The following is a 13,937-nucleotide window of genomic DNA, read 5'->3' as shown; positions in this document are numbered from 1 at the left end:
TTCGTATTCTATTTAAAATATAGTTTGCTCCAGCGAAGAACGGTTATCTCAGCTAGTTTTAGTGGTCAATAAAGAAACATGGAAGTGATTCTAAAACCCAGCCGCCTCGCACCATCTCACATGTTGTACAAATATTATATTATTATTTCAATAATATTATTTTTATTATTGTTTGTATCACTTTTTAAAGTTGCTTTAGTTTATTTATACAATCTCCTGTCACTTCTTGCTTCCCCCCCCCTTATTATTATTTCCTCAACGGACTCATCCCCACCCTATAACCCGAAACGTGGACTTCTCCTTGCTTTCCATGGCAGTTAGCATACCTCAATCAACGTCTTGTTGATTTCATCCAGAGGCTAATAATGAATGACTTTTAATTAAAAGCGTCCAAAAATATCTTTATCCTGTCATATCTCTGGGCAAACTTCTTGGCAATTTCATGGATATTTAGGTTGTCATTTTTGTGTGCAAGAACATGAAGCAGCATCGAGCGGTTAAGGTGTTGCTGTGTCATCCAATTTCTCAAGGTTGTCTTTCTTCGTTTAAGGGCAGGAAACAAATGTCCTGAGCTGTTGATGTTGTCATAGGAATTGTCAGGTATACTTTCAAGAGGCTGTTATAAAGTACGATAACCGTGATCTGAAAACATATATATTGCCCTAATGCAACAATTTTTGGGGTTTGGGAGGAGAACAGTTCCTAGTGTTAAAATAAAAGTGCCCCCCTAAATGTTGTGAAAACTTTCAGGGTGCAGGTGGAGTTCTACGTGAATGAAAACACCTTTAAGGAACGACTCAAGCTCTTCTTCATCAAGAACCAAAGATCCAGTGAGTTTGGTTCAGTTTCTCTTTCATTCCTTTGAATGAAATTGTTGCATTACACAATGATTCTGTGAATGATTTTGCCGTGATGGTGTGGGAATCAAATTGAGAAAAACCAGGCTGAAAAGAAGAGGAATTGAAGCAACTTTGCTTGGCTTATTTGTGTTCCCATCCGAAACCCTGGCTCGTGATGCCGGAAACCCAAGCTGAAATCCCATGTTTACTTATGTCCATGTCATCCATGTAAAAGTAAATTGATATGGTAGGTCTTTGTCCTACATGTGATATACTGTATGTACAAGCCTGGAATCACAGTAAAAAACGAGAGAAGACAGGGAAGAAGGCAAAGGTAGTATAAAGATCGGGGAGCAGAGGGAATTAGATGGTATAATAAGGAGAAGAAAGAGTAGGGAATTGGATGGCACATATGCATGGAGGGTGGTGGGAGGAGGGAGGGAAGGTTGGGGAGGTGGGGGGGGGGGATAGGGGGGGGGAACGGTGAGGTGGTTCCCCATTTTCTATCCGTTACATATAAATTGTCCCTTAAGGTCTCAGTGGATATGCTGTTTATCAGATGTACAGGGTAAAGAACACTTTGATACTTTTACAGAAAACATCACAAGGGAGATGTTAATTGAAGTACCAAAGTACCAACAAGGTGATTACTGCTTCTGCAATTTGTATAGACCTTGTATGATGTGCTTCAAGTGTGTGTGTAAAATTTGAAGAACACGAATTGTATGGTTATTGAACGCACATGCCACAAATTCAACCAAATTGAGCAGAGTTGCTGTAGATTTTGGGCTGGCAGGATAACCGTGAGATATGTGCACTCACCTTTGAGCTGTCTAGCCTGGGTTGGAATCTCACAATCATCCTTGTGTTTCACAGACAGGGCGCGTGCCGTCCCTTGGATGGACGTCAAACTGGGCGTCCCATGTGCCCGCTTTAGTTGGTGGGCGTGAAAGGTCTCACAGTGTCCTTCGTGAAGAGAGGGCAAGCAATCGCTGACAGTCTGAACAAATTACTCCACACTCAGTCGAGTACCTTGCATCGGAGTGGCAACCGGTCCAATGCTCTGCATACGTGTGTGTGTGTGTGTGCATATGTGTGTGTGTGTGTGTGTATATGTCTGTGTGTGTGTGTGTGTATATGTCTGTGTGTGTGTGTGTGTGTTTGTATATGTATGTGTGTGTGTGTGTGTGTGTGTGTGTGTATATATGTCTGTGTGTGTGTGTGTGTGTGTGTGTGTGTGTGTGTATGTCTGTGTATGTGTGTGTATATGTGTGTGTGTGTATATGTCTCTGTGTGTGTGTATATGTCTGTGTGTGTTTGTGTGTGTGTATATATCTGTGTGTGTGTGTGTGTGTGTGTGTGTGTGTGTGTATATATATATATATATATGTCTGTGCTTGTGTGTGTGTGTGTGTGTGTGTGTGTGTGTGTGTGTGTGTGTGTGTGTGTGTGTGTGTGTGTGCGCGCATGTCTGTGGTTGCGTGTGTGTGTGTGCGTGTGTATGCGTGTGTGTGTGTGACAAACCGTGTGACAATAAATTTCAATAAAAACAAGGAAAAAAACATACCACCAGGATCCCCTCCAGCATACTTGAAAAGGACAAAATATCCTGCCTCCTGATTGCCTGGCATATCTAGAGAATTCCAATGAGGGTAACGGAACTACGCAGATGTCCATAAGTAACTCCATGGACTTTAAAATTTGACCACGATGTTGCGAACTCTCTCAGTCACCACTCGCAAACAATATGAGTAAGGCCCCTGGTACAGCTGAAATGTCCCTCTGTGGGCTATCATGGAAGAATATATACCTGCTATTTATCCACTCGCTCCATTATACAGCTCTTGCAACCTGACTAGTTACTCCATGTGTTACGGATTCGTCACTTCCGTTGTTGTGGTTTTCATCCACTGCAAATATTTCTGATTCCATGTACTATTATTGTTTTCAAAAGGTTTATTGTTTAGGAACTGTTTTCAAAAGGTGAAAAAGTTAGAGTTAAAAGAAACCGAAAAACGGATCGGGAACCGGACGACAACGAAGAAGAGGAAGAAGAGAAAAAGAAGGCGGAGCGAGTGGAGTCGGACAAGAAGCATAGTTGCTTTGCGGTCTGGAGCGAACGTTGGCGAGCAAGCGTCACGAGTGAACTTTGGGTTTCCCAGGAAAGGGATTCCTGCGACAGAGTTGTTATCGCTGTGACAGATTAACCTGCGTGTCAGGTTTTGCGATCGATTCAGGAGAGAATCATCGTCGGGCCGTTACGTCTCGAGAACGGGCCGTCGGCCATTTTGACTCGCGCGCTTTGCGCGTCGAGCAAGGTTTCTTTGCTTCGCTTCAGCCTTTGCGCGTCGCGCAAGGTTTTTCTTTGCTTGACTTCAGCCGTTTTCACCGCATTCAGACGTATCTGGTGTGTGTGTGTGCAACGCGGATTTTGAAGGTAAATCGGAGGTTCGCCGACTGTGAGCCTTGGAACGTCCATACCCGAGGGTGTGATTTCCCAGTCGCCTGGAGGGTGCCTTTGGATTTCCCAGTCGCATGGAGGGCGCCTTTGCACAGCTTTGGCAGCAGGACTGTACCTGCCAACCCAACGGGATTCTGGTCTCGATTGGACATTGATCTGTCGATCGCTGGAGCGGATAGACTTTGGCTTGAAGCCGGGGATTAGAGACATTGGGGATGTTCTTGTTTCACTCACTTGGAGCACAGTGAGTTATATATTACAAAACTGATGGTACCATCATAGGATATTGATGGTACATTGATTCATATTATTGTTGGACTGTTATTCTTGTGTAATCTTAATACAATATTTGTTTGTGAGTAACAATTGGTGTGGCTTCACCATTGATCTTTGACATACAGAATAACACATTTTTCTGCCGTGACTTCTCTCGGGGCTCGGAGGTACACCGTGACCAGGGGGTCGGGGAGGAGCACGTAACACATGGCATGAGATTCTTCCACTTCCTTGGACTGTTTATCAACAACAAAACAACAGGCATTTTAAGGCCATTTTCCCTGCTAGAGCGGGGGTTAGCCTGGCAGGCCCCATGACAATCTTCTCAATTTTGCCCTATTTTCTACATCTCCCCTTGTTAACCCCCTTGCCCACATTTCTTCTTCCACCACCTTCAGCCAAGTCTTTCTCGGTCTTCCCCGTCCTCTACTTCCTTCTACATTCATTTCCATCACTCTTCTCAACAAGTCACTTCCATCCTTCCTCAACACATGACCAAACCATCTCAACCTGTTTCTCTTCACAGCATCAATCACAGGCTCTATTCCCATCATCTTTCACAATTCATCATTTGTCTTCCTCTCTCTCAATGATACTCCGCACATCCACCGAACCATTCGCATTTCCACCCTTTCCAGCCTTCGTTGCTGCTCTACGTTCATTACCCATGTCTCGCTCCCATAAATCATAACACTTCTCACAAATGCAGCATACACCTTTCCCTTCAGCTTCAACGACACTCCCCTCCTCATCAGCACGCCACTCAGTTCCCGAAACGTCTTCCATGCACATCTCACTCAAGCAACCATTGCCGAGTCTGATACACCTTCTCCATTCAGCATGTCTCCTAGGCAGCAAAATGTTTTCACACCTTCCAGCTTCAAGCCGTCTCCAAGATCCAACTCAACATTTCCTCCATCTGCAGCTCCCTCTGTGCGCACCTTACACTTGAATGTAGCTGCCACACTAGTTAATGACCCTCTCAGACCACTACATTTTTGATGAACCCACTCAGCGCACATTGTACATTGAATGGAGGTCAGAATATGTTGCAGAAAATCATTTATTTTGCGTGATCCATCCACAGATGTTTGCATCAGTGGAGATTATGGTTCCTTTCAAAACCTTGCACTAGGAAAACATCTGGATGTTGCAATAGCATGCCAGATCATATTAATCTTGGCAATTGAATATATGTGGGGCGGCTTAGCACATGAGATGTGTGTGTGTGTGTGTGTGTGTGTATATATATATATATATATATATATATATATATATATAGATAGATATATATATATATATATATATATATATATATATATATATATATATATATATATATATATATATATATATATATATATATATATATATATATATATATATATCCTTGGCAATATATATATTGTTACAGACGCGGTTTTAGATGTTAGTTTACCGAGCGGTTTGGTATTACCGCGTCCGCACAGTTACTCCCCGATTAGAACCCTATCCCGCCCGATTCCACTCGACGTTGACCAAGTCGCGCTATGCTAAATCAATGAAGGAAAGGACACAACGGCGGGGATAAATGCAACGACACAAGGGGTACAGTTCTCAAGACCTCCGGAGGAGGATATAATATTGGTGATGCAGAAACGGGTAGATTACACGGTAAGAGGTAAAGCACAGAAAGATGGGCACTTAGACACAGTCTTATCTATCCCCGACAGACCACAGACAAACGGGACAAGACTGACTTACACAGGGATTGATGGCAGGGAAGGACAGGCAGTCGATAGCTCAAGGTGCACCTTGGCTCAGGGGCAGAATCAAACGCGGTCCGGTCCAGAGATGCGGGGAGGTATTCTCAGCGCTTGGAGGTGGCGTCTTCTCTCTCCAAGCTGGGGCGCATCTCACGTCACCTCCCTCTTCCTGCGCATGTCCAGCGGGGAGTGACACGCCCTCGGCTCGTTAGCTCCGCCCCAGATGGAATCGGTCCGCCGCTTCTATTGGGTGCGGGGGGTTACCGGGCTCCGCCCTTGACGAGGAGCTGACAGCGAGCCCCTGCGTGGTAACCCCGTCGGAGCACATGTTCAATGGCGGCTAACCAAGCTGGAGTGAGGACGCACACTCCCCGCGCCGCCGCCGCTGTTGTTGTTGTTGTTGTTGTACCATGAGGAAGAGCTGCGGGGAGGTATTGGGAGGTCCTAAACTTTCTAACGGTGCCATACAATCACATTCTGGTGCAACGAAGAGTCAGAATTAATGGAAACGAGTCCTTAACTGACATAGACTAAGAATAACTAGCAAGATGTCCTATAGTTGTCTACGTGAGATGCGGTGAACCTGGATGCGACATTTAATGGGGGAAATAGGGGAAGGTCGGGGCTACAGAGTGTTGTTTACAGACAATGGGACTAGGGAATGGGGGATTGGGGATAGTTGGGAAGTATTGGGGAAATAGGGGAATATTTACAAGCGGATATGGATGGAGGCCAAATCCCATATCCGCAACATTGCACCCTTCTCTACCTCGGGGCGTATCGACCCGATAAATTTTTACCTACGTTAGTGTGGCACTCAGATGTAGTTCCCTCTACTATTAACTCAACCCTGAGTGCGACAGTTTTACAGATGTTCACAAATGAGTAAATATGTCCCCCTGCGACGTTGCACCCTTCTCCTCACAGAAACACACCCACAGGATAACCGAATCGCGGAAAGAATCCTCAAACTAAACATACAGCCGGTAGGGAGCATTATTTATACAAGACTACACTGATATTTACACTACGATCCAGGACCTGTTTTTGGAGGAACACATGCAGATGTTATGCATAGAGAGAGCACGCATGCCAGCATCGATACACCAACCCACGAGTGCTCTGTGGCCTTACGGCCTTTAATAATGTGCAGAGCACCCCATCCAAGCACCAAAAGCACCACCCCATAACACAGTCAGCACCATCCGGTGCACCAATAAAGTGTTCATAGTCACCGGTGGTGTCGCAGCCGGCCGATGTTCTGCCGCTGGTCTTGCCTTCTTGGAGTGCCTTGGCCTTCTGGCTTCTTTAAAAATAAAGAAAGGCGCCAACTGCGTCCATTTCTGAATTGTGGCCGTCAGGGGGGCCAACTAAAAGTGGTTCACCTGTATGGCATAGGTGCCACGTTGACCCAGAGGTCCATCCACGGGTGGTGCTTGCCCGCAAAAGAACTGCGGTCCATTGTGGGCGGCCACAAAAATTGCGGTCCATATGGTGTATCGATCCAGGCAGCAAGCAGCGAAAGTACAGGCCCACAACTGCGGAGCCAGCACCTCTCTCTCCTCTCTCTCTGCCCCAAAGCCAGATCCTCGGAGGTGGGAGACAAAAGAAGACAAGTGAGCAAGGTGGTAAGGGCGCAAAAGTGCACGCAATACAAGGTAATGCACACTGGGGGCACATGGGAACCAGGTGAGACAGGTACGTTCCTACCGTACGCCCCCCCCCCCCACCAGGTAACCTACATTGCCCCTCCCTTACCCCTTACTGTATCCACAAAACACAACACTACCCATAAACATCTACTTTACAAATTAACAAACGTCCCTACTGTCTTCCCCGTTCCTCCCATAAACCAAATTCGTCTTCTCTCCCTCCTAACCAATCAAATTTGCCATTTCCAACTCTCATCAAAATTTGCCATTTCCAACTCAACATCAAAATTTGCCATCACCAATTCATCATCAGTCCCTCCTAAGGAGGGAGAGATGGAATCACCCCAATGTCTTATCCATGTCGTGATGCGTCTCACAAATCCAACACCGCAATCCTTACTTCCTGCAACACAAAACAAAGAAAACACAGGTGTGGAGTCATCATCATCACCTCAGGTAAGTGGCTGCGTATGGTGCGACAGGTTCATCAATCCTAACTATTTCCTAAATGACTTTAACAACTTTACATTACCCGGGGTCTTTCTCCTGCCAAACCATTGGCCCACTTACACTATGGGTTCTAAAAACCAATTCCCATTGACCAAACTGTGGTGCTTCTCAATTTGGGGTCTCACTCCCCCGATTCAACACTCGGTGCTCTCGCACAATTTCTGGGCTGTGACGTGTAGCTCTCCCAGCAGGTCTACCCACCTGCACACCTCCACCACTGTAGTTGCCACCCGAGCTTACCTGCTCCTCACCCTAACCTAACTCACTGGGGAAGGCCCTCTCGCACTCTCACCCCCTCAGTGCCCTCTCTGGCACGGGCTGCCCGATCCACACCCGGGATCCTCCGGCACCCACTGACACTAACGGCTCCCAGAGCCCACCTGCGGCCTCACCTGGCCGACATCCTCACAGTGGTGGAGTGCCCAAACCAACTACACACACTAACAGGCTACACGCCCAGCCATTTCCACAACACTAATGCACCCATCCACAATACCATTCTGCAACCGCACCACAAATGCCAATATCCAACCACAATTTACCTATACCCTCTACCTAACACTTACACTACCCGCCCCGGGTACTCGTGAAAGGGGTCCACTCTTCCCCCATCCACACCTTCGCACCATGCACACCACTCCGTACCACTTACTCCAACTCTCTCCACACCACTCATTCTCTGCTCCATGTATTCCACACACCTGTACTTCCACACCTGTGCTCTCACACCTGATGCCACCTGCACCCTTCTCTCCCCAAGCGCATTCGCGCTGATCCACAACACTCACTACTCATACACTGCTCCACACTGCTCCACACACCTGTCCAGTTCTCACACAGCATCATCTCATCTAACTACTCCCCGCTGAAACTTGCGCTTCCCAGTCGTCCCTTTAAACTATTGCGCTCCCTCGTCATTATAATCCACACTAATCTACCTGCGTCCCCACTACAGGTATCAGTCACTAACTAACCTTAACGTCACCTAATGTCATCTTCTAGGGCCCTATCAATATCCTAACCCACCCGGGCTAGTTTTCACTGCCATACACCCCATAAACTATAGCGCATTTGCCCCACCATGGGAAGGGTGGCAGGGATGCCACCCTTACCCACCGTCATACGGCGCGAGTGGGACCTTGTGGGACCACCTCGTATGCGAGTCGTTGCCCGCCTGCAGGACCCCGTGCGTCGCCCCTTGCGGGGTCAGCGCGGGGCCGAACCGGCCGGGCCCCCACAGTACATTACCCCCAAGGGGCTCTCGTGCCTCCCCTGTCCCTCTAACAACTACCCCTGTTGGTGTCGATGCATGGGTCACACTTCCGCAACCCGCTACCCATTCCATACCACCACAACCTTGCTCACCCACACCTCGCACCTCTCGTTCCATACCCTCCGGACCAGCCATACACCTCACTCTTGGCCTCTCACGAACATCCGGGTCTATCTCGACCCCCAAGCTTATTAAATCACCTGGCGCATCATACGCACGACCATATTGGTCACCACTTACACCGGGTCCTCTTTCTCTTCGCTTCTCCTCCATCACCTGCGAATCCCTCATCCGGTTAATGAGCACATCATCACGATCCGAACACAGACTTTGGACCAATTATTTTACTTCCTCCTTTATCTCTTTCTTATCCTCTCTCCGTCGCTTCTTAATTTCGCTCACCCCTTCTTCCACTTCTTCTAATTTCTGCTTCGCCTCCTTCATCTCCCCGTGCGCCCCCTTAAGTTCTTCCTCTAACTCCAACTTATTTTTTTCTATGTGCTCCCGCACCTCCCGCTCTTTAACCTCCATCACCTCTACCACCTTGTTCATTTTCCTCGTCAGGTCCTCATGTACCGTCTGACACCCTTTTTTAATTACCCCTACGTCCTTTTTCATCTCCTTCTGTGTCGATTTTAAACCCTCTATTACCGCTGTGTTCTTCTTTACCTGGTCCCCCAACTCCTTTTGTCCCACTGTCAGTTGTTCTACTCCCAGCGTCAACTCCTCTATACCCCCTTGCAATTTTACAGTCCCCTTTCTCACCTCCTTCTCCATGCGCTCCTTACAGTGCCTCACCTCCTCGCGCACTCCTCCGACCTCCTCACTCACACCTCTTCTGATCTCCTCTCCCATCACTTGCATCTCCTGCCCAGATGCCACCCTCATCTGCTCCATTTCCTCCCTGTGAGCATCCAATTTAGTTTCTACCCCCATTCTGACCCCCTCTATCTGCTGCCCCATTTGTTTAACTTCCCTTTCCGCTTGGTCCCTCATGTCCCTCAATTTGCCTTTCATACTGTTTTCTAACCCCTCTAACCCCTTTTGCATCCCTTCCATTTGATTCTCTTGAGCGGCCATTCTGTTTTCTACCCCCATTAACCCATTTTTCACCTCTTTTATCCCGTTGTCTAACCCCTCTAATTTCTTGTCTAATCCCTCACCGGTACCCCTCGCTTCGTCCCTCATTACCCCCAATTGCTCTCTCCGAGCCCTCGCTTCGTCCCTCATTACCCCCATTTGGCCCTCCAATCGCTCACCCAATCGCTCCCTATCAGCCCTCATTTGCTCACTATTCTGGGCCATAAGGGCCTTCATTTGTATTAAAAAAAGGTCCAAATCTACCAGCGGCGCTACTACGGTCGCGGGCGCGGTCGCCGTGGCCATGTGCGAGGTGCCATTTTGCGCGCCCGTAACCTCGTGCGCGAGGACGCGATTTTGCGACCCTGCCACTCTCACTGCTTCGCTCTCCTCATGTCCCTCAATTTGGTCCTGGATCGACCCTGTCTCACTCTCCTCTACCGGAACCCAGCCGTCTTGATCCGCCATAGCGCGACTTTCAAAATTCGGGTTATTATTTTTTTGTAAAACAAAATCAAATTTCGCCGTTAATAATTTCGAGCGCGTGAAGCGCGCTTCGGGTCCGATCTCACTCCTCGACACCAATTGTTACAGACGCGATTTTAGATGTTAGTTTACCGAGCGGTTTGGTATTACCGCGTCCGCACAGTTACTCCCCGATTAGAACCCTATCCCGCCCGATTCCACTCGACGTTGACCAAGTCGCGCTATGCTAAATCAATGAAGGAAAGGACACAACGGCGGGGATAAATGCAACGACACAAGGGGTACAGTTCTCAAGACCTCCGGAGGAGGATATAATATTGGTGATGCAGAAACGGGTAGATTACACGGTAAGAGGTAAAGCACAGAAAGATGGGCACTTAGACACAGTCTTATCTATCCCCGACAGACCACAGACAAACGGGACAAGACTGACTTACACGGGGATTGATGGCAGGGAAGGACAGGCAGTCGATAGCTCAAGGTGCACCTTGGCTCAGGGGCAGAATCAAACGCGGTCCGGTCCAGAGATGCGGGGAGGTATTCAGCGCTTGGAGGTGGCGTCTTCTCTCTCCAAGCTGGGGCGCATCTCACGTCACCTCCCTCTTCCTGCGCATGGCAAGCGGGGAGTGACACGCCCTCGGCTCGTTAGCTCCGCCCCAGATGGAATCGGTCCGCCGCTCCTATTGGGTGCGGGGGGTTACCGGGCTCCGCCCTTGACGAGGAGCTGACAGCGAGCCCCTGCGTGGTAACCCCGTCGGAGCACATGTTCAATGGCGGCTAACCAAGCCGGAGTGAGGACGCACACTCCCCGCGCCGCCGCCGCTGTTGTTGTTGTTGTTGTTGTTGTTGTTGTTGTTGTTGTTGTTGTTGTACCATGAGGAAGAGCTGCGGGGAGGTATTGGGAGGTCCTAAACTTTCTAACGGTGCCATACAATCGCATTCTGGTGCAACGAAGAGTCAGAATTAATGGAAACGAGTCCTTAACTGACATAGACTAAGAATAACTAGCAAGATGTCCTATAGTTGTCTACGTGAGATGCGGTGAACCTGGATGCGACATTTAATGGGGGAAATAGGGGAAGGTCGGGGCTACAGAGTGTTGTTTACAGACAATGGGACTAGGGAATGGGGGATTGGGGATAGTTGGGAAGTATTGGGGAAATAGGGGAATATTTACAAGCGGATATGGATGGAGGCCAAATCCCATATCCGCAACAATATATATACAGTCACATGAAAAAGTAAGTCCACCCCATGTAAAGTTTTGACTTTTTCAACATATTTCAACATACAGCTATTTGATCTTCATTTCAACAATATTGATAGATAAAGGTGATATAATATAACAAATATCATGAAACATTTACATTTTGTAGTCCATTGTATAATTTTAATAAACATAAATGCAAATTTCGCATGTGGAAAAAGTAAGTACACCCCACCACTTCAAATACCTAAAATTAGAATCAGGTGCTCCAGCTCAGGTACAAATGATTAGAACATCGTTAGAGAGGATCTTGGAGGAACCTGTCTTATTTAAACCTCAGACATTTAGTTTGGTTAGCTCTTTGTTGTTGAAGTGTGTGGCGTCACCATGCCGAGATCAAAAGAGCTCTCTGAGGCCTTCAGAAAGAAGGTTATAGATGCCTACGAGTCTGGGAAGGGATTTAAAAAGATCTCCAAACAATTTGCAATCAATCATTCGACTGCCCGGAAGATCATCTACAAGTGGAGAAGATTCCAAACAACTGCCAACTTGTTCAGGCCAGGCCGCCCCAGCAAGTTCAGCCTGAGAGCAGACCGCAAGATGCTGAAAGAAGTCTCTAAGAACCCCAGAGTGTCATCACGGGACCTACAGGTAGCTCTTGCCACTGTTGATGTCAAAGTGCACCAGTCTACCATTAGAAAGAGGCTGCACAAATTTGATCTACATGGGAGGTGTGCCAGGAAGAAACCATTGCTGTCCAGAAAGAACACAAAGGCGCAAAGACCAGCACTTCTGGAACAATGTGCTGTGGACAGATGAGTCAAAGGTAGAGCTATTTGGCCACAGTACCACAAGACATGTTTGGCGATAACCAAAGACAGCATTTGACCACAAGAACCTGATACCAACTGTAAATCATGGTGGTGGAAATATTATGGTTTGGGGCAGCTTTGCTGCATCAGGACCTGGGCAGCTCACCATCATATAATCCACTATGAATTCTTCATTGTACCAGAGGGTGCTTGAGGATAATGTGAGGCCATCTGTCAGAAAGTTGAAGCTCAACCGAAGGTGGACCTTGCAACATGACAATGACCCTAAACATACCAGTAAATACACCAAGGAATGGCTGAAAAGAAAGAAATGGACGGTTCTGGAATGGCCAAGTCAAGGCCCGGATCTAAATCCCATCGAGATGTTGTGGGGGGATTTGAAACGAGCTGTGCATGCAAGAAACCCCTCAAACATCGCACAGCTGAAAGAATTCTGCATGGAGGAGTGGGCAAAAATTTCTCCCAGTCGATGTCAGAGACTGGTAGACAGTTATAAGAAATGCCTACTTGAGGTTGTTTCTGCCAAAGGGGGCAATACCACCTATTAGAGCCAAGGGTGTACTTACTTTTTCCACATGCGAAATTTGCATTTATGTTTATTTAAATTATACAATGGACTACAAAATGTAAATGTTTCATGATATTTGTTATATTATATCACCTTTATCTGTCAATATTGTTGAAATGAAGATCAAATAGCTGTATGTTGAAATATGTTGAAAAAGTCAAAACTTTACATGGGGTGTACTTACTTTTTCACGTGACTGTATATATATATATATATATTGTTACAGACACGACTTTGATGTTAAGGTGGGCCGAGCGGAATGGCCGTCGTGTCCGCACAAATTACCCGATTGTACTCGAACGTTGACGGAGCCGCGCTACGCTGGATCAATACGGAAAAAGAAGACACACGGCTGGCTTACAATGACATACGACACCAATGTTTCAATTCTCAAGACCTCCGGAGGAGATTATATTCGTACGGAAAGGTTAGATTACAGGGACGAGAGGTACATCATAGAAAGACAGGCACTTAGACACACTCTTATATTAACCCCGGACAGACGACAGGTAAACGGGACAACGGCTGACTCACACGGGGATTGATGGCCAGGAAAGGCAAGTAGCGATGGCTCAAGGTGCACTCTTGGCTCAAGGCAGGGTACAGTCCGGTCCAAAGATGCGGGGAGGTCACAGCGCTCGGAGGTAACGTTCTTTCACAGGCGGGTCTTTCTCTCTCAGCGATCGCAGGCAACGTTCTTTCTCAGGCGGGGCGCATCTGACTCAGCGCTCGCAGGTACCTCTTTCTCCAGCTGGGGGCGCATCTCACGTCACGTCCGCTAAGTCGCCACGTATATCCGGCGGGGAGTGACACGCCCTCGGCTCGTTAGCTCCGCCCCAGATGGAATCGGTCCGCCCTTCTGATTGGGTGCGGGGGGGGGTTACCAGGCTCCGCCCTTGACGAGGAGCTGACAGCCAGCCCCTCTGGTAACCCCGTGGAGCGCCGAGCCGGTGTGAGGACGCATCCTCCCCCGCGCCGCCGCGCCGCCCCCATCTCCTCTGTTGTTG

The 13,937-nt window shown here is 47.8% G+C and overlaps 1 protein-coding gene across 1 annotated transcript in view; it reads left to right on the top strand.

Moving 5' to 3' along the window:
- Window positions 1-13,937, top strand: part of LOC137438913 (potassium channel subfamily T member 2-like) — a 463,350-nt gene that overhangs the window by 193,750 nt on the left and 255,663 nt on the right. The window contains exon 3 of the mRNA XM_078767009.1: window positions 751-830. Within this exon, the coding sequence (XP_078623135.1) occupies window positions 751-830 (80 nt within the window). The remainder of the gene's footprint in view (window positions 1-750; window positions 831-13,937) is intronic.

This window comes from Myxine glutinosa, chromosome 13, assembly GCF_964187855.1.
Source record: "Myxine glutinosa chromosome 13, kmMyxGlut1.1, whole genome shotgun sequence".
Classification (NCBI taxonomy): Eukaryota; Metazoa; Chordata; class Myxini; order Myxiniformes; family Myxinidae; genus Myxine; species Myxine glutinosa.
The sequence above is the reverse complement of the archived record's forward strand: the minus strand, read 5'-3'. Positions and strand labels throughout refer to the sequence as shown.